The sequence below is a fragment of the Pleurodeles waltl genome, chromosome 1_2 (assembly GCF_031143425.1).
Source record: "Pleurodeles waltl isolate 20211129_DDA chromosome 1_2, aPleWal1.hap1.20221129, whole genome shotgun sequence".
Classification (NCBI taxonomy): Eukaryota; Metazoa; Chordata; class Amphibia; order Caudata; family Salamandridae; genus Pleurodeles; species Pleurodeles waltl.
In genome coordinates, this window is record NC_090437.1 from 331,699,885 (window position 1) to 331,720,718 (window position 20,834).

General features: G+C 42.0%; 1 protein-coding gene across 4 annotated transcripts in view; it reads left to right on the plus strand.

Moving 5' to 3' along the window:
* The window catches only part of MLLT3 (MLLT3 super elongation complex subunit), a 487,733-nt gene that overhangs the window by 429,299 nt on the left and 37,600 nt on the right, over positions 1-20,834 (plus strand). For all 4 annotated transcript variants that reach the window (XM_069239133.1, XM_069239116.1, XM_069239126.1 and 1 more), the window contains one exon: positions 18,897-18,969. In XM_069239133.1, the coding sequence (XP_069095234.1) occupies positions 18,897-18,969 (73 nt within the window). The remainder of the gene's footprint in view (positions 1-18,896; positions 18,970-20,834) is intronic.

Here is a 20,834-nt window from a genome sequence, read left to right on the forward strand (position 1 = left end):
AAATGGATGACAGCAAGCCACCTCAAACTTAACTCAAACAAAACAGAAATCATCATCATCTTCGGCCCAAACAAGACCGCATAGGATGACTCCTGGTGGCGCAACACCCACCACCCACGCATGCAACCTTGGCATCGTTCTAGACTCATATCTCTCCATGGCCCAGCAAATCCACACCATATCGTTGTCCTGCTTCAACACCCTTCGCATGCTACTCAAGACTTTCAAATAGATTCCTTTAGAAACAAGAACGTTCACCCATGCCCTCATCAGCAGCAGACTGGACTACGGCAACGCCCTCTATGCAGGGACCACAGCCAAACTTCAAAGAAAACTCCAGCGAATCCAAAACGGAGCCGCACGTCTCATCCTCAACCTCCCTCGCCACGAACACACATCCACCCACCTCCGATCCCTACACTGGCTGCCCATCAGCAAAAGGATCATCTTCAAAGTCCTCGTCCATGCTCACAAAGCCCTCCACGACACTGGACCAGCCTACCTCAACGAACGAGTAAACTTCCACATACCAACTCGACAGCTCCGCTCCGCTTACCTTGCCCTTGCTACAGTCCCCCGCATCCAACGCACCACCTCCGGCGGCAGATCCTTCTCCCACCTCGCCGCCAAGACCTGAACCTCCCTCCCCACCTACCTACGCAAGACCCAGGACCTCCTAACTTTCAGAAAGTACCTCAAGACATGGCTTTTTGAGCAGTAACCGGCAACCCCCCTCTTCCCCACAGCGCCTTGAGACCCTAACTGGTGAGTAGTGCGCTTAAGAATTTTATTTACTGATTGATTGATTGATGCAGTAAATATAAATAATAAAGAGCTTGGCGAGGTGGGCCTGAACGTCTCTCTTGTACCAGCCCGATTGAAGTTGTTGTACACCAGGAAGCCTGATTTTTACTAAGCTAGAATCGCCCCGTGTGTGCTTGTATAACAAAGTTGCTGGAGAGACAACTGATGGTTCTTGAAGTATGAAGCTCTTTGGCCCGCTCGTGCTGACAAACTGCTCCCTGGTCCCTTCACTACCATATAAAATGGAATATTGCTGCTTGCAGCATTTAATTTGTTCTGCGCTGTACTGTAGTATAACATTAACTGTGCACCACTGCTACAAGTGCCTACCACCCTCCCCGTCTCCTCATTCTTACGGAATTACACAGTCAAACTTTCTGAGGCCCCGTGATGGTTGCTGGGTACCTAGGAGTTACTTTTGATTGTTAGTTTGAGGTTGAAAAACGCTAAGTGCCTTGTTTGTTATTTTTCTATCTGTTTTGGATGCCTGCATGGGCACTGTCAGACACTGAGACCAAGGGGACTGTGCTATGTTGGGAGTATGTAATTATGATTCATTGTGTTGAGTCATTGCTAAACCTCGTACCTCTAGTTTCCCTGTTGACCACTAATCTGTCTCCTGTTTCCCACTGAGAAGCCAGCTCTATAAAGTCTAACTCTTCTCTTACCCTGTCCTCGAGTATGAATAAAAACAAAGTTCCAGAAGAAACAAAACAAACTGGTAGTATGGTATTGAGGAATCTGGTCTCCATTCCATGACAATGTGTGTTTTGTATTCTCTCAGTAATCTTTTTTTTTTACATAGTAGTAGGAAACACCTAGTGGGGTATCAGTGTTTTACAATTACATCAAACTCAAATAGATAAAGCCCAATACTGTAGTTTGGACCTGTTCCCCACAAGCCACATTAAGATCTCGTCCTCACACAAGTTCATGATTAGAGGTCATGGTGTTTAACCACGCCAAGTGCTGAAGTTAACAAATGTACTTGTCAGTGATGAACTTGACTTAACTTTGTTGTTCAGCGTTTTGTGAGAAATAAGACATCTTGGGAAGCATGAGTTCACAAGTTCAAGACCTTAACCTCACCTGAACTGTTACAGTTGCTACGTGTTCCAGGCCTTAGCCTATCCGATTTAGTATCAAGGGACAGATTGAAGTCTATAAAGCCAGCGCCCCCCCTCTGTGGGAAAAGTGACAGTTATTGGGCGCCGTCTGATAAATAGGTTGTCTGGCTTATATTTGGGGCGCACACTCAAGTAAGACATGAGTAACTGTGAGGTCCACAGCCTCTTCCATAAGGACAAGCAACGTGCTACTTTTTTAGGCAGTCTGTTTTGTGCCAGGAAGAAATCTTCACATAAATATGCCAACATTGCCAACCTTCTCTTTTACAGATCTGTGGAATAGGTGGAAGTGTTTTTAGAGCCGCCTTTTTTTATTTTATCTAGTGCTAGCTAATGTGTATCTCAGAAGCATGCCGTGGCTCCCTGGATACCCCATCTATAAATTTGTTGTTGCGTTACTCATTCTAATTTCCTTAATGTGGTTTCCTTCTCTAAAAGGGACCTGGGTTAGATAGGTTACTGGGAGAGTGACTGGTAGAAAACATCTCAAAGAAGGTTTGCAACATTTGATTTTAATTTTAGGCATCCGGTGAGCAGCTGACCCTCTTCTTTTTCAATCCAACCAGATCTCTCTCTGTCTCAGGAGTAGGAAATTGTAGTTTATATGCATTCTTTTCACTATAGACTGATACAAGAAGGACACAAAAATGAATTACCTTGCCTACTGATCCCTGATGTAAATTCAGTGAGGCTTCAAAATATTCACCAATTGACATTTGGATATTTTTTTTTTTTTTACTTTTAATGTAATGAAGGGGATGTGTCCCACTGATATCATTTTCATTGCTCGTGAACATAATACAGCAGCTGTTACAAGAGGGTGCTTTTTTCGTGATTTATGAAGAAACACTTCAGCTTCTCCCCATCCATTGAGTAGATAGTCACACAATAAACAAGCTCTAGGAATTATTTTTTTTATTTTTTTTTATTTTTAACTAGCCAACTAGCCCTCTCATGATTTGCTTACTGTTTTACTTGTACATAGGTTAGTCCTTGGTTGAACTGACATTAGTCTATTCTTCAGGAAATGGGCAGCTTTATATTGTTTAGGTCATGCTTGTCTTCTGTGGAGTATGGTAGTCATGGACACAGTAGCCGACTCTTAAACTATCAACAGTTGCATGAAGAAGAGTCTTCATGTATGATCACAGATACTTTAGGGAGACCACCATCCATTATTTTCATTTGGAGTTACCCCAGTCCCTTGCTGTGCATTCACTGCTGTGCTCTCTCTACTAAGGTAAGACCTTAGCGACTAATTTCAACACAAACGTTTATAAGTATGTAACCAGTGCTTTGACCCTACTTGAGACTTCACGGGAACTTCAGCTAAAAAAAAAAGTGAATGCGTCTTGAAAGACATTTTTTCCTGTGCATTATTTTCATAGGACCATGACCAAACCTTTTTCTAAAGCCATTATATTCTGCAGTCAGTAAGTTATGTTTCCTTTTGGCCTGAATTGTTCCCTGTGCATCTCCTGAACCCTTACTGCTGCCCACTGCTATTGGCAGTGTGCACTCTTGCTTTGCTCTAGGTTTTAGGAGCTTAGAATGAATCCAATTTCACATCATTACAGGGAGTGCAGAATTATTAGGCAAATGAGTATTTTGACCACATCATCCTCTTTATGCATGTTGTCTTACTCCAAGCTGTATAGGCTCGAAAGCCTACTACCAATTAAGCATATTAGGTGATGTGCATCTCTGTAATGAGAAGGGGTGTGGTCTAATGACATCAACACCCTATATCAGGTGTGCATAATTATTAGGCAACTTCCTTTCCTTTGGCAAAATGGGTCAAAAGAAGGACTTGACAGGCTCAGAAAAGTCAAAAATAGTGAGATATCTTGCAGAGGGATGCAGCACTCTTACAATTGCAAAGCTTCTGAAGCGTGATCATCGAACAATCAAGCGTTTCATTCAAAATAGTCAACAGGGTCGCAAGAAGCGTGTGGAAAAACCAAGGCGCAAAATAACTGCCCATGAACTGAGAAAAGTCAAGCGTGCAGCTGCCACGATGCCACTTGCCACCAGTTTGGCCATATTTCAGAGCTGCAACATCACTGGAGTGCCCAAAAGCACAAGGTCTGCAATACTCAGAGACATGGCCAAGGTAAGAAAGGCTGAAAGACGACCACCACTGAACAAGACACACAAGCTGAAACGTCAAGACTGGGCCAAGAAATATCTCAAGACTGATTTTTCTAAGGTTTTATGGACTGATGAAATGAGAGTGAGTCTTGATGGGCCAGATGGAAGGGCCCGTGGCTGGATTGGTAAAGGGCAGAGAGCTCCAGTCCGACTCAGACGCCAGCAAGGTGGAGGTGGAGTACTGGTTTGGACTGGTATCATCAAAGATGAGCTTGTGGGGCCTTTTCGGGTTGAGGATGGAGTCAAGCTCAACTCCCAGTCCTACTGCCAGTTCCTGGAAGACACCTTCTTCAAGCAGTGGTACAGGAAGAAGTCTGCATCCTTCAAGAAAAACATGATTTTCATGCAGGACAATGCTCCATCACACGCGTCCAAGTACTCCACAGCGTGGCTGGCAAGAAAGGGTATAAAAGAAGGAAATCTAATGACATGGCCTCCTTGTTCACCTGATCTGAACCCCATTGAGAACCTGTGGTCCATCATCAAATGTGAGATTTACAAGGAGGGAAAACAGTACACCTCTCTGAACAGTGTCTGGGAGGCTGTGGTTGCTGCTGCACGCAATGTTGATGGTGAACAGATCAAAACACTGACAGAATCCATGGATGGCAGGCTTTTGAGTGTCCTTGCAAAGAAAGGTGGCTATATTGGTCACTGATTTGTTTTTGTTTTGTTTTTGAATGTCAGAAATGTATATTTGTGAATGTTGAGATGTTATATTGGTTTCACTGGTAATAATAAATAATTGAAATGGGTATATATTTTTTTTTGTTAAGTTGCCTAATAATTATGCACAGTGATAGTCACCTGCACACACAGATATCCCCCTAACATAGCTAAAACTAAAAACAAACTAAAAACTACTTCCAAAAATATTCAGCTTTGATATTAATGAGTTTTCTGGGTTCATTGAGAACATGGTTGTTGTTCAATAATAAAATTAATCCTCAAAAATACAACTTGCCTAATAATTCTGCACTCCCTGTAGTTGGGTTGAGCTCTCAGTAGATGTTCCTCTCAGGCTATCAACTGTCACCATGGAAGAACCAAGAAGGGCTCCGCTTTTAGCCGCCAGTGGATTAGGTCGGGGAGCATTGCCATTTCCCCTGTGTTGGCTGCCAGACTGCATATTGGAAATTAGATCTTCGCTCCCTTGTAGTTTTTAAATATGGGTAAGGTACCACAAGGAGTAGTTAACTCTTTTCTGCGGTACATTAATCGACCTGATTTCTGCCTACCACCCCCCTAAGCTATTCTCATTATGGCTACTGAACCAGTGATAATTGTTAACTAGTGTATGAGGTAGGAAAATCCCAAAAAGGTTAACGCTTCCTGCTCTTTTAACCTACCAACTGCAGCTTCTAGTGGGAACAAGTGTCAAGAGACGGCCCCGGACCAAATTTTTCTTTTTTTTCCCTAGAGGGTTTCTGTCTAAATACTTTTATGGCCCATTCTAATGGCCAAGTGCGGAATGACGTAATACGGCACAGAGTTGTAACACTGACAAGTGCGAGAACAGTTAAGTGGGCTAAGAAGAAATTTGACAATGATAATTCAAAAAATAAACATCAAAGTATTTCTTGACGTGGAAAGAAAGAAGACATTGCCGGCGCTACCCGTCAGCCAAAACTATAACACACCCACCCAGAGATTAAGTGTCAAGTTATAAACCATCAAAAAGTTACCCCCCACCCCTTAGCTTTTCAAGTGCACTGTGTGGGGGAGGGGGGAGCTTGTATGATCATCACTTGAGGGGTACACTGCCCCAGCTGAAGTGTTTTTTTCATCGTGTTCCCTCATCAAGATTAATTGGAAAAACATTGCAGCTGTGACCAATGCGCATTACGCCTCCAGGTTTTTTTTCTGATACGTCAGCCTCTCCTTTCGTTCCCAACATGGCGTCTTCAAACAAGGCTGCGGCCGCCTATTATGTAGACAAAACAGGCCTGTTCTGTCAATGTACCCCATTGGAAATGGATCATGTCACTATTCTCTTCACCCTTTTACAGCGTTGCTAAGCAGTGTTCACCTTTCAGCTCGCACAAACGAAGTGTTAAGTCAGCTGCAACGGTCCGATAAGTAGGCCACTGTTGGTGAAATATATTAAACGTGCGTAATTGTTTCAGTGCCCACGTCGGCGCATAAAATACCGCAAGCCGTCTACGACGAGCTCCGGCAAATAAAGCCTTCTGTGAGTTACAGTTGGACGCACAGTTGGGTTTACTTAATTCCTTTGGAGGCGCCAAAGCAGAAAAACTAAAACAGGCGGCGTTGACGACGTCAATTAGATGTTTTTTTCCAAGGGAGAAGGTGATTTATAGATGTTAAAAATGGAAGGGGGTATTACGTATAGGTAGGATGAATATATATATTTTTGTCTTTGAAATGAGTTTGCTTGTGTTTTTTGTTGCCCTTCTGCAAAGTTTTATGTATGTTTGTGCCCCGCCACAGAAGCAGAAATATGGCATGTAGCTTTTGCTTAAAAAACGTGCATGGGTTGAAAATGAAAACACGTATAGCAGCGGTGTTTCTTTGTGTGTGTTTTTTTTGTTGTTGTTTGTTTTCTTTGAGGCAAACGAGAACATCTAGAAACCTTCCTTTGCAGAAATTAGAATGGCTGTCGTATGTGCACGCACTTTACCCTCGACCTGTAGTCTCCCCTGTCCTTTTAAATGCAAGTTCTTATTACTGTCTTTTGAGTAAGGCTTCCAGCTCGGCCATAACTATAACACTGTTGGAGAGAGTCCTACTCCTCACAGGCTAACCCACTTACGCACAATAGGCTAGTGCCTCAGCTGTGCTTTAGAGACACCTTTTCACTACACTTAAACTGCATTGGTCCCAGATTCACACAGTCTGTCCCGTATTTGGTGTCAAGTGTTAAAACCACATCCCTTCTTCTACATTGAAAGGATGCAGTGAAGTCAAAATGCTTAACACACAAAGCGGTCTTTGGCTTCGCATAAAACACTTCACCTGCTGATAATATCAGCTATCTAAAACCTACTAGGTATCAACCAAAGGGCAATTATATCTTAGTGAAAATATCTGTATTCCAAGCCTCGTCCACTCTGGGGCTCTCTGAGGCCCAGCATGCTGCACAAGCCTCTTCTTCAGAAGAAGCAGTTAAGATTGTCCTATTCTGAATCTTGATGCAGCTTGCATTCTGTAACCTTTCGCACCCTTATATTATCAGCCTTTCTTCTTCTGCAGGGCTCTGAAATTGACTTACCACTGTGTGATTGCTGTACAACTTAACATAAAAACGTTAGTTTTGTATAATTTCGATATCTTGAATTCCCTTTTCATTACCCTTTAACCTCTCTTCACCTCTTGGTAGTTTGGATTCTGTTAATGACCGACCTTCATGAAATGCATTTTAAATCCAAATCTCAAACTTCTTCAAAGCTTCACATTTTTTCCTTTATTATCCCGTCATTTTCGTTCCTGTTGGTCGGGATCGTGGTCTTGTTGTGAAGACAAGTGCTTGGACCCAGTAAGTGTAAATACATAAGTATGCACTGATTCATAACCTGGAGGACCGTAATTACCAAATGTCAAGTGTCTGTGGGTAGTGATCACTTGCTGGAGTGAATTTGACATCTCTTAGAGGCTTAGTATGTCTTCTTGCATAGTTTGTCTTCTGAGCTGATTTAGGCTCCTCCAATAAAACCCGAGTTAGGAAAGTGTGTGCTACGAAATCGACAACCCAACATTTGGTTAGCTTTTTAGGTTTTTAGTAAATTCAGCTCAAGCTGAGTGTTGACAGACCTGTTTACAATACTGAACATATACTTGAAATGGGCTTTGGGTAAGTCCCTTGCTCGTAGTTACGATGGTGTTGCTGTCAAGTCTGTGCTTGATTTGATAGCTTACTTTCCTGTGCTTGTATAGGTACCACCCATTAGTATTTTGGTCTTGGTATTCTCATTGGATTCATTGTATACTTTCACTTCTGAATTGAGGGATTTTCTTTTTTTGTATTGAGTGCTCCACTTAATGAATAAGCATTTGCAATGCAATAGGTCTTGCGTTTGCTTAAGTTATAGCTATTGGTGTTGTAAGTGCATAACTACACTTTTGTTGCCACATAAATTGGTCAACCCTGCAGCATAATTTGGTCATCTCTGCCACATAATTCCATTGGCCCTGCATATAACTAAAGCACTTCCATTTACTGAAGTCTTGCCCTGATGACCTGGAAATTTTTCAAGATTGTTTTTAGTACAGATTTCTTGTAATTTATTTTTAATGTGGGTGATGTGTGAGGGACTGTTACTGACCTTTTCAGAGCAATGTTTGTTTCATGCAGCATCCATAAAAAAAGGTTAAGACCAAACCAGGATCTCGCATATGAGAAATTGGGGGGGGGGGATGGAGGTTATTTGCAGTGAATTTAGTGAGCAGCTGTGTTACAAGTATTGAAAACACATATCAGTATACCTGAATATTAGATGTGAACACATTAGGAATTTGGATGGGTTTGCCTGTGCATTGTCAGTGACCCGGCCAAAGAGGGCGAGAAAGAGCTGGAACTGGATCATAAATTCAAATCTGTTAAAACAGGGGCCCCCAAAATACATTTGGCTCAGGGCCCCCTGCATTCTTAAGATGGCCCAGGAGAGAACTAGGGCAAAAGTATGATAAATGTGATTGCAGAAGTAGCGTTTGCTAAAGAGTTTACGACAGACATGGAGCTTTACATGGGGCAAAATTGAGTCATGATGGCTGCCATTTCGTTGCTGTTACTGAGAAGTCGGAACTGGAGGGGTTGCTGTTAATCAGCGTGACAGGCGCTAATCTGTGTAAACACACTTTTTCATCCCATGCTTTCAGTGGCTGAAACATACCATTATGGTAAGCAGGGCGCATGAGAGGGGCTTGAGGGGCAGTGCAAAGAGAGGAATGCAAATTTTAGGTGTAGTAAGTGACCTAAAGGACATTACTTTGTGAAATGACCAACATTTTTGAAGTCTTTCCAAACAGAGAGAGGGAGAGTGTGGATGCGTTTTTGCCTGTGTAAAAATTCCTGGTGAAATCCGACAGACACCACACCATATCTGACAGAAAGCACCTTTCAATGCCACAAAGGATGACAGGATATACATTTTAAAGTGACTTCAAGCTCGACGTCTATGCGAATTCTTGGTGCTGGACGACTTATGGCTTAAAATCCTCTCCAAAATCAATGCAGTTACTTTGCAGTTTTATATAGCGCAGACTCGACCAGCAGGCATCAAGTCCCTTTACGGGAGCACCAACTATATTCAACAAATGCAGATTCATTTTTTTGGGGGGGGGGGCATAAGGGAGATTGAGTGATTTGCCCAGAATCACAAGATGGTGAACCAATGCCAATCCTCGAACCTTGCTTCCCAGTTACAAAGGAAGCAGCTTAGGCACTATGCCTCATTTGAAATTTCTGTTGACGTAGAGTGTTAATTACAGTGGAAACGCTCTGGATAGCATGGACCAAAAAAACAAGATTTAGGTAAAGCATGTGAAGTGTAATCAGGAAGAACATGGTTAGGTGAACACTTTTACACTTAGGCTGGCTGAAAAAAACCTGCAGAATTTACTGTTCTAATGTGCACGAAGCAGGGAAAGGGTGCAGTACCACATGTTATCGCTAGGGGACCCTTGGGACCTCTTTTGGTCACTTAATCCATAGCACCTTGCAATCTTGAATTAAACACATCCTCAATGACTTTCGGGCGCTGTACTGAAAATTGAAGCGCAGTGCCTGTATTGTGGAAAGTTTTATGCTGTGCTTTCAAGTTATGAGGGAGGGTATACAAGAGTAATATGGTGTTTTGGGGGGGGGGGGGAATTAAGGTTGCGCTATATGAAGCTTCATGTAGTGACGTAAAGCTCTGTTCTGATGGATTTTGCGCTATATGAAACCTCACATCCTCATGTTGTTTATTATTTTATTTTTTTTAACTTCCTAGATAAAGCACACACTGATAGAGAATTCAAGATAAGTAAAGCAGGAACAACATGGTTACGTTAAAATGTTTATACTTGTAATATGCTGGCTTCAAAAAGCCTGCAACATTTGCTGTTGTAATGTGCACGAAGCAGGGAAGGGGTGCAGTACCACAGGCTGTCCCTAGGTGTCCCTTGGGACCTCTTCGCTGCATAAGGAACTGCACCCTGCAATGTTCAATTCAGCACATCCCCAGTAGGTTTCAGGCGCTGTGCCGTAAAATGAAGCATGGTGCCCGTTTTGATAAGTTTTATGCTGTGCATTCAGGTTATGAGGGAGGGGAGACAAGATTATGTTGTTTGAAAATAAAAATAAGTATAAGGTTGCACTATATGTAATTTCATGTAGTGATGTAAAGCACTCTACCTATTGAGTCTGTGCTATATGCGTAGCTATGTAAAGCCCCCTTTTGATCGAGTTAGCGCTATATGAAACTTCATGTCCTCATCTAAAGCGCTCATACACCACAACGAAACAGCAGCATGCCCAAAACAAGGAATAGGAAGAAACAATATACGGCCATGCAGCGCGAAGCAGTGAAACAAAATAAAAAAAAAAAATGTGCCACACTAAGCTACATGGCCGATCGTGCAATTGTCCATGTAACAGGGTCAGTCTTCAAGACGGTAACAAAGCAGCCTCAAGGCTGGACAAACTTGATGAATTTTCCCACGAAATCAAGGGAATTTTGAAAGGCATGCCAAGGAATGAATTAAAGTGATGGGTGTGGTTAGAGACCACAGATGTAGATTACAACATGTCGAGAGAGAGACAGTGCTTGCGCACTGCCTAGGCACAATCCAAAAACTACCACCTTCTGTCATGATGCCTGCATGCACATCACTGCAAACTTGGAAAGGGTTTTCTTTAATAGAAACGCTTATCCAAGATTGCCAGCTGCGGGTGCATGGAAAGGGAAGCCAAAAAACTATTGGCAAAGCCAGTAGCTCAGCCTTTTAGAGCCGTGACGTATTGGCTTTGACAGTGTTAGTGTTTGATTTTTTTCATAGTAATGCTGGTATCAGCAATAACTTCCTCTCTGAAAAGGTGGGTAGGACAGCCTGGTGACATTCTCGTCCCAGCACAAATCCATTTATGTACTTTTCCATCCTTTATCTGCAAATAACAGATAATGGCTTTCTATTTTTTTGTAATATAACCTGAAGCCTTTGCTACTACATGTCACTACTAAGGCAGGGAACAGAAAATTAATTTTCCTTGCTCCACTATTTGCTCAAAAAAAGGGAAGGACAAAAATATTTTTCAGTAAATAATCGTAAATACGCACCACAACACCTGTTTACTAGTAGAATTTAAATCTGCACCATATACAACTATGGATATAATTAATTGTATTTGGTGTGAGTAGCAATGACAGGAAAAGACAGTGTTGTTCATAACTGTGTAAACGGATACTGAAGCTCATTTTATAATTGAAGTAGCTTTACTAATAATCTCGATTAAAATATTTCTCAACTCAGTAAAAGCACCTTTGATCCAAGATCACATGGATCTCATCAGAAACAGAAAACAGTTTCTGTCCCATGAGCGGAACAGCAGGTGTATGGAGCGGGTAACCATATAACTTTGTTTCCCCAGGCCCACTAGCAGGTAGTGGTGTACAAAGAAATCGTCCACAGTATTTGATAATTCAGTCAGCCATTTTACTCAACTAATGAGTCGAGTTGAACTGGATAAATATCTGCCTGTCAAGAACTGTATCTCAAGGCTCCTGTTTTATAGCCGGTGCATAAGTCTCAGCTGTGTGTGCTGAGTATTAATCTTGCAGGCAGTCCGCATCAAATCCATTGGTGGCACAGTTTTACCTTCTCCCAACCACTGCCCACCCCAAACCAGCACTCATCAGAGACATTCAATCACACACGTTCTGGCGTACCATTGCAGTTTTTATCCCGGATGCATTATGGTAAATGCAGTGCTTAATAACCAGTCAGTTTAGTTTTGAAGTGCTCGCCATGTGCTTGCTGGTGCAACCCAGTGCTCTGTATCGCTGGATACACAACCGTCTGTATTTGTGTCTATCATCCACAGAGTAGCCTCGATTTGGAGAATGCTTGGAAGTGCTTCTCAGTATCTTTCAGGCTAAATACTACTTCTAGAGCGCAGGTGAACAGCACTGGTGTACAGGACTCTGAGGTAATCCAGATCACACCACTAGCTGGTGAGGTAATGTCCCCCTCAGCTCGCCCTTCTGCCTGCCCTCTTTGAGAACTAAGCGGTCATAATGTGATAAAGGAGCAAAGTGGTTTAAGAAAGCTGAAGTGGGCTAGGCTTTGCCAGAGTGAGAAACTGGAGGTGGGGGAAGACGTTAACCAGTACTTAGTCCACTTTGCCAATTGTAGTTCCCCTGTGACACATCCTTAAGGGAACAACTTTGTAGGAAGAAGGAACCACCTACATGGAAGAATTGTAGACATTTATTATGTGAAATCATAGGTAATTGTGGTTGGGGGCTCTGACATCAGAAGAATGGCCAGTCATTTAGCCTCTGGCCAATGGGGTTTACAACTTGGAAGACGCACTTTCATAAATTACTTGATGTGGAACTTGTTCATGGAAATAATTTAAAGGGGAATTGATATGCTGTGATAGAATTCACCAAATTGAAGTGAAAAAACAGGTAGTTAATGCTTTAGTAAAATGCCAGTTCCTCACCCTTGGGCCACTTGACCAATACCAAAGGGAAGTAGTTGTACATAGAGCCAAAGTATATTTATAGGAAAAATACACATGCCTAATATAGACTTCAATAAAGGAAAGAAGTTCCATAATAACTCAAGATAAAGCAAAATGTAATGGAACATCTAAGGTGTGGGGAAAACGCAAATAAACGAACAGACTTACAAATTACAAATGGGTATATCATAGAGAAAAAAGTTATTTTTGTAGTCTTCTAATTGCCAAAGATATATATGTTTACAAAGGATGTTATAGTACCCAGCTCCACAGAAGTGAAGACGATAAATCAGATCACAGAAACAGAAATTTAGTGGCACCCATTAAGGACACGGACCGTCAAAAATCACTTGAACTGCTGTAAATCTATCCATCCTACTCCTGCAGCTGTCCAGCTAACGTCTGTCCAGCCTACTCCTGCAAGTTCCATTAAGAACTTCTAGGTTGGACATGTAGCGGAGCTTTGGACATTAATCACGAAAACACAGAATATGAGAGACATAAAATAGACAACTAGAGTGCAGCTTGAGTTGTCTTTGTCCTTCAGGAGCTCTCAGTGAAAAAACGTCCCAGATATACTAACTTTTTACCCACCTATAATTTGGTATGTATGGCCCCCAAAATGATCTGCCCCTGCTGTCAGCTGCTACAGAGGGGTAGAGGAGTAAATAAGGATCCATACTTGACATGGCCACTCCTCCCTCTCCCAAATACGCAAGAAAATAAAATCCCTGGCCTCCTGCTACCAAGCCTCTTGACTCACTCTTACCACCCACCATGCTTCCCTTCCCTTCACTCTCCTCCCAAATCTGTACTCTCTGCATAAGGGCAGAGAGAGTGCTGCACTGATAGGCTCAAAGAGAGCACTGTCGTAGAAGCCTGAAATCCTTTTGTGACAGTGCAACAACTTTTGTTTCCTACTGTTGCAACTTCATTGTAGTGAAGAACTAGATTTAGAATCTGGTTTTCAAGATAGTGGCTCTCAATGAGAGCTTATGCAATCAGTACTTCCTCTAAGAGGCTTTGGTTCTTCCTACTGCAGCTGCTTACTTGGGATCAGGAGCCTTCAGTCAAGAGACATCAGCAATCCTATCTTGTATCAGCCTACAGGCGTACTTTTGTCTCACCGTTTTCCATTTGGTTATTTTGATGTATACTAACATTTTCATTGGAATAAACAAGAAACCTTTATTTTCAATATCTGAAAGTTACATTCTGAGCCATCTCTCTTAATCCTTCATCTCAATATGCATTGTACACACAAAGCAGTTCTTTTTAGGTCAAGCGCTGAAGCACTTTTCGACCTGTTTTAAGTATTTTGTGGGCTTTAATCACACCCATCTCACGCCCATCACTTTCACTCCTTCGTAGGCTTACCTTTCAAAAATCCCTTGATGTCATTGGTGAATGCTTTACGTTTGTCCCCCCTTGGGGTGGTTTTACCACCACCTGGCAGACTGACTCTGTTACATGGATTATTGTACAATTGCTGATACACTTCAGCGTGGGCGAACAATTTTTTTCTTTTGTCTCTTCCCTTCGTTCTCCACGGCAGCCATAGCACTCAAAGCACAGAACAGCAAGAACTCCATTGGCGGTACTGAAGCGCTGGTCACTGTCGTTTCTTACCTAATCAGTCATTTCTTTTGGCTCTCCCCTTCATGCTCCATAGCTTTCACAAAAACACTTGTAATTGATAAGTGCTTTACATAAAAAAAAACAGAAATCCTCAAAGCGGCTCTCCCAACACAACAAGGGGAAAGCTGATACTACAAAATTCACAACACTTGGGGAAACTCGCCCCATAATGCTTTGCTCATAACTCAACCTGTGTTGGTCCTAGGACAATGGGACCACCAACAAAACGTTCACATCAACCTGCTCTTTCTGTCTAAATCATATCTGGGTTCCCACACTGTGTTAATGGGAAGCGCAAATAATAACCCCTCCTACCATTCTGTCTGTTTAAGCTCTCTCATGGCTGGAACATGTATTTTACAGCTGGGAGTTGTTTGTATTTTAAGGGCCGTGTTTGTAACATCATTGCAGAAGGCCTATACGCTCAGAAAATGGTTCAGGCACTACGTCCTCTAGGGGCTAAATGTGGTTACAAAGCATTACTTTCTGCCATTTTCTTTTCGTGTGGTTATGACCTCTAGGGGCTAAAGATATGGTACCATGACCATGTTGCTTTCAAATGCTATTTTCATTGTGGTTTCCTCTATGGGCTGTTCTAAGTATTACAGTCAACATATCAACATAGTACAATATTCGCGGCACAGAAATTCACCTTTGCAGGGCATTACTTTTTACAAAACATTTTGCTCATAACTGTGATGGTCCTAGGACAATGGGACCACCTTCAAAACATTCACAACGACGTGCCCTTTCTGTCCAGATCAGCTCTGGGTCCCCACACTAGGTTACTGGGAACCCCAAAATAACTCCTTCCTCCATTCAGTGTCTTTTAAGCGCTCTTATAGTTGTAACATTTGTTTTATAGCTGGGAATAGTTTGTGTTTTAAAGACCTGTTTGTAATTTTATTGCAGTTGGCCTGCTAGCCCGAAAGATGTGCTATTCCCTCCAGTGGCTAAATGTATGGTTACAGTGCATTACTTTCTGACATTTTCTTTTTAATGTGGTTGTGTTCTAGGGGCTAACTATATGGTTACATGATGCTATGTCATTGTGGTGTTCTCTAGAAGCTATTCTGAGCATTACAGTCTTAATTTTAAAAGTTTATTTCTGATAAACTTTTTTATTGGTTTACTTAATAATTGTATAGGTTTATTAATCTCTCCTTATTGCAATTATGACCGTGATTCGGACCAATGTAACATTCTTATTACACTACGACTGTTTGAACTCTTGATGTGTTTGGGTGACCCTTCTAGTTTATCTTGTTACCCCTCCGTGGCTGTCTTGTGTCTTTTTGGGGGGATTGTGTTAACCAACCAGCAACTCTGATGGTGGGGTGGTGAAAGTGGTATTCTATTGGAATTAGCATGGTAGATTTAAATTAGGGTACTAAATGGCAACATTTTCATTTTTGGCTGCAAATAAAGGCAGATGGTAAATGGAACTGCTTTAGTTATATGCAGGCAGGACAATTGGAATTGTGTGGCAGGAAAAGGCAAAGTTATGAGGCAGGGTTGGCCATGTGGCAAGATAAGTCCAGTTGTGAATTTACAAGGCCTATGCTCTAACGCAAGCAAATGCGAAACCTATTGCATTGCAAATGCTTGTTTTTAATTTATTTGCACTGCAGAAGACATTTTCTATCATTTTTGCTACTGCTCTAGTGAGTGTCACCCCTATTGGCTTTGGCATTGCTTGTTTTCTTTAGGAAAGGAAACTGTTTGCTGATGCTAGTCTTAATGACTCTGGCCAGTAGGGCTCATGAATGTCTATGTGGTAGGGCCAACAACAGTTCTTTGGGGTAAGAAGATAGGATATGGGGGCACGTAAGGTCGGGGGGGGGGGTTTGCACAGTTGGTAGGGAGGCTGGTGTTAATTGTTTATGAATGGTTATGTTAGCATATACTCCACTTTGGTACTGTATATATCACTGCTGCATTTTTTTCCCTGGCTCGTCATGTTCTGTTACCAGGCATTACATGCAGTAAGCAGCTTTCTTCTTTTGGATTTCATTATTTAACTTTTTTCCACATTACTATTTTTCCTGCGAAGAGGCATTTATGTCTTTTACAGCTGACCCATCACTCCTCACCCACCTTGTAGAAAGTCACTGCAAAACGATAGTTGTAATTCACTATTTATAGTGAATGTCTCATAGTAACCTACATCTGCAGAATGGAGCATATTTTGCAGAACTTCATGCATAAGTTCTATAGAGCATACCCACTGCTAGCTCCTGCCTGGAGGTATGTTATGTAAGAAATAATGCCCCTCCTCAGTGTGCTCTGACTAATGTAGGTTCACAGCCTGTTTTTTTATGGCGATACTTGCCTGCGCCCTACACTGTCTTCGGGGCCATAGCCATGTACAAGCTATTGAACTATTTTGAGGCGGCTGAGCAGATGTATGCTCTGTTGCCTGTCAGAAAGGGCTCATGTAATGTGGAAGGCAAGAGATCACCCTCTCTCCCTCCAGCCTGTACTTTCTCCCCCATACATGTCTCCACCTTACAAGGGGACATGTAAACCTTCCTTAAGGGATTTTAATAGCTTTATACCAATGGGAACATATATTTAACGCCTCCTCCAATCTCTGCCTGGGATTTCTGACTTGGTATCTTTTAAGTGTCCAACTCAAGGCTGATTTTATTTTCCTGTACATTAGAAAACCTGATGAATATGCCTGAAAGGTCAGTCCATAAATCCCCTTGGATGTATGTGCATGTTCTTATTTGATGTGTGTGTGGTGTTTAGTTGAATGGTACCATAAGGTGGTCTAACTTCAGCGTGGATGGGTTCCATCCACAGGGACAGGAGGTGAGGATTCACACAGCTCATTGTGTGCTTCCAGTGAAGCGTCACACCACAGATTTGGTTATCACCTTGCTTAATATCCTCAGCGCACCGTGTATCCTGTTCTCACCTTTTCTGTTACAGGTCATGGTCCTCAAATGTCCAGTCCAGTTGGTCCAGTGTAAGCCGATCGAGAGCAAGCACAAATCTCAGAATAAATTAGGTTGTCAACCAAAAGACCCTAAATCTGAAGCCATGTGTCTAGGGCATTTGCAGGCAGGAGACAACTTAAGTGTTGCACTTGAAAAAACTGGTGGATTCTGAGAAAGATCTAGTGTGTCAGTACAGGCAGGGTACAGTAGTCATGGAAGGGCCTTGCTAGTTTTTTTTTTGTCTCTGTTGCACATTTTAGCTGAATCTGAATGCCGAACCTGAACATTACCCTGCACAGTTGAGGTGGGCTTGCCTGAGCATTACGAAATCTCCAAGGAACACCTAAATGCAAGGAACTTGGTGTAATTAGCATTTTCTGCCAAAGTGGAGAATGGTGTATTTTTGGTGCCAGGCGAATTGCCTAATTATCCTGTCTGGCAGTCGGATTTAGCGGACTCTCTGGGGATTAAACAAAGACACCATGTGGAGGCTAGTGGAATAGGTGCGCAGGGGGCATCCATTACTCGGAAGTTGTTTTCCGAATGTGTGTCTACACCAGTCTCTCACTGAAAAGATCTAGACGGCTCATATTAGTTTGTATTTTTTTTCGTCTGTTCCATGTTTTTTCTCTTGTCTGGCTGGGTATTGTGGATCTCTCTCATAGAAAGAGCACATGAAGGTTAACCTTTTATATTCCAATAATCTGTTCTTGCCTTGTTATTGTACAGGGCCTTTAATAGTTCAGCGTGTTGCTCTGTACAGACATGCTGCCTTAGAATGTTGTGTTACATACTAAATTTGGCAGACGGTCTCTTTAAGAGACCCGCTATGTTGCATACCACTCCAGCCTCAAGCATTTTTGTTAGTGGCCTTTGTTGATATTTTAGCTGCATTTCCTTAATTTATTATACGTTTGTATTCACTGGAGATTATATGCAGCCAAATGGACATCGTAGTGTGTTAGCTAGGTGTAGCAGGATATAGTGATGTGCTTAGTGATCACTGGTTCTGCAGATAGGAAAATCAGAGTAGGGAAATCAGTCAAATTAAACTCGTTAAGTTTGTGTTGGAAGTTTTTTTGTCAAAAAATGTTATTATTTTAGAATAGAAAGACGATACAAAGTAAATCATTGGAACACATGTCAAATATAATCGTTCATTACTTTCTAGCATTACTCAGTGTCAGTGTGTAAAGGGTGTATCATAACAGGAGTGGAAAGGTTGCTGCTGTAGAATGTTAACTGGGCTGATTTTGCTAAAAAGAGTGAGAAGCTTTCTTTAATCTCAAGTGGCCTTAATGGCAGCATCAGCGTTGACAGAGTAAAAAACAGCTGAAGAAATTCAATTTTGTCAAATTGACATATAATGTTTGTTCTCGTTTGATGATCAAAGTATTGAATGCATCTCTGCTTCAAGTCTTGCCCTTCAGACAAATGAAATGTCACTGTTGTCGCACCTTGAATGTATGAGGCACATGTACCATATCCGGTGAACACTTTCCATGGTTGTCGGTAGCGTTTAATACTCTTCTTTTTTCTTTTCAGTCTAACCAGCCCAGTCCTGCCAGTTCCAGCTCCAGTTCCGGGTCGAGTTTTGCTCCTTCACAGAACAGACCAGGTAAGGCACAATGTTTTACCGAAATAAACCGGCGGAAAGAGAACAAAAGGCTTCTCATTTTATAGTTGGCCATATTATCTGAACACACGCTTGGCACGAAATCGGTAGATAGAAAAAATAAATGCTAGTTGAACAAAGGGACATATTTCCACATGCAAAAGGCACATGAGAAGCAACGATAGAGGAGCAGGAGGGAAACTATTTCTGAAATGGCAAAGTGAAGCAATCCTTTCATCCTTCTCTTCGCTGGGAATTAAACCGACCTTGTCACATTTAATAACGACGCAATCTGCTCACTTTGAGTTATTGCTTCTTTTATTTCTTTATGTACTAGTTTATTTAAAATTTACCTAGGGCATGCGCTGGTAGCGTGGGGTGCCATGGCTTATACAAATGTACTAGAAGAGGTTCTGCCAGCCTACTTGTTCCAAACGTTAAATTAAATCAAATAGTACCGTCCAAAAACAGCGTTGTTTGTTATTATATATTTTACTTGGTGGTTTTGTTGTTTTTTTGTAGCGCATTCTAAACCTAATCCGGGATGGTGGGGCGCTTTCCAACTGGAAATAAATACCAAGGAACCCCCCCAAATAACGCAAACAGCCTATAGTAAAACAGGAAACGGACGAAAAGGCGAACAGCTTGTACTAAACATGGTAATAGTTATGTAGCAGAACCGTTTAAAATATGCAGGTGTGAATGGCGGGGGACAATAATTATAAAGGTCAGTGAGAGTATAAGCGGCCAGCCAGTGTAAGCTCTCAGCAAGGGTCATCACCAACACACGTTTTAGGTGAGACCCTTTTATAGTGGGTCTGCCATCCTCTGTGGTTGAAAAACTGTCTGAAGCTTAAGTCAAAACAGGAGCACACGGGTAAATCGCGATTCTTTAGTTCACCTTTGAATTCCCTCAGATTGATACGAAGTTAGATACCGACAGGCAGAGAATTCCATATATTTGCCTCCTTACCAGTCAAGGAACGCTTCAGTGTGCTTTTCCCCCCAAAACAACTGCATTTCTGCTTGAAGAAGCGATTGCTTCTGGATGTTCTGTATCTTCCAAACCTCTTGATTTTGTTTGTAAACTGTTTAGGAGGGACAGAGCTATGTATGTGACACGGGCTTTTTAAAAAAAAAATCTTGTTGCTTCTAGGGGTAGCCATTTTCGGTCTGGCAAGAATGCAGAATGGCTTTGAGGTCAAGCCTGTGCTCGGAAAATGCTTTGAAGCATTCCCACATTCCAACTGTGTAATCACTGGAGTTTGAGCAGTATTCTAATAATCTGAAATCTAATTGGAAGAGACCCAACATGTGATGTCCGTAGTTGAGTCATGGAGAAAAACAAAAAAGTGAGTGGTTTTGCCCACTATCCCATCTCGGACAGCACAGGTCCTAGCACAATCACACTTGGTCCTGCTGCAAGAGGAACAGTTCAGCTCGAACTGCCAGGTCAGGTCCCCTTTTAACAGGAGCACAACCAACTCCACACTGGTTTCAGCCTTTTTTTTTTTTTTTAGGGCTCGTCAGTCAGGCATAGCTTATGTGCAATGGCACTTTAGTTAAATCACAGAATGCCTTGCAGGTAGATTCGCCAGTTCTAAGAGGCTGGCTGTTGGTGTGCAGTACTCAGTTTTCTTTGGATTCAGCATCTGACTTCAAGTCAAATATGTCCTTTGTTTAGAGGAGAATATGCAACTAAGCCTTGTTCAAGGGAGCCATTCATGATCTAAAGGAAGCTGTTCATTCGTGCAGAGGAAAATGGTCCTCTAATTTAAGCATTTGTTTTTAAGGTATGAATGGTTATGAGTTTGGAAGCTCACCATTTGTGGACATAGCCTTTTGCTGAAATTCTGTGTTAGATGTCA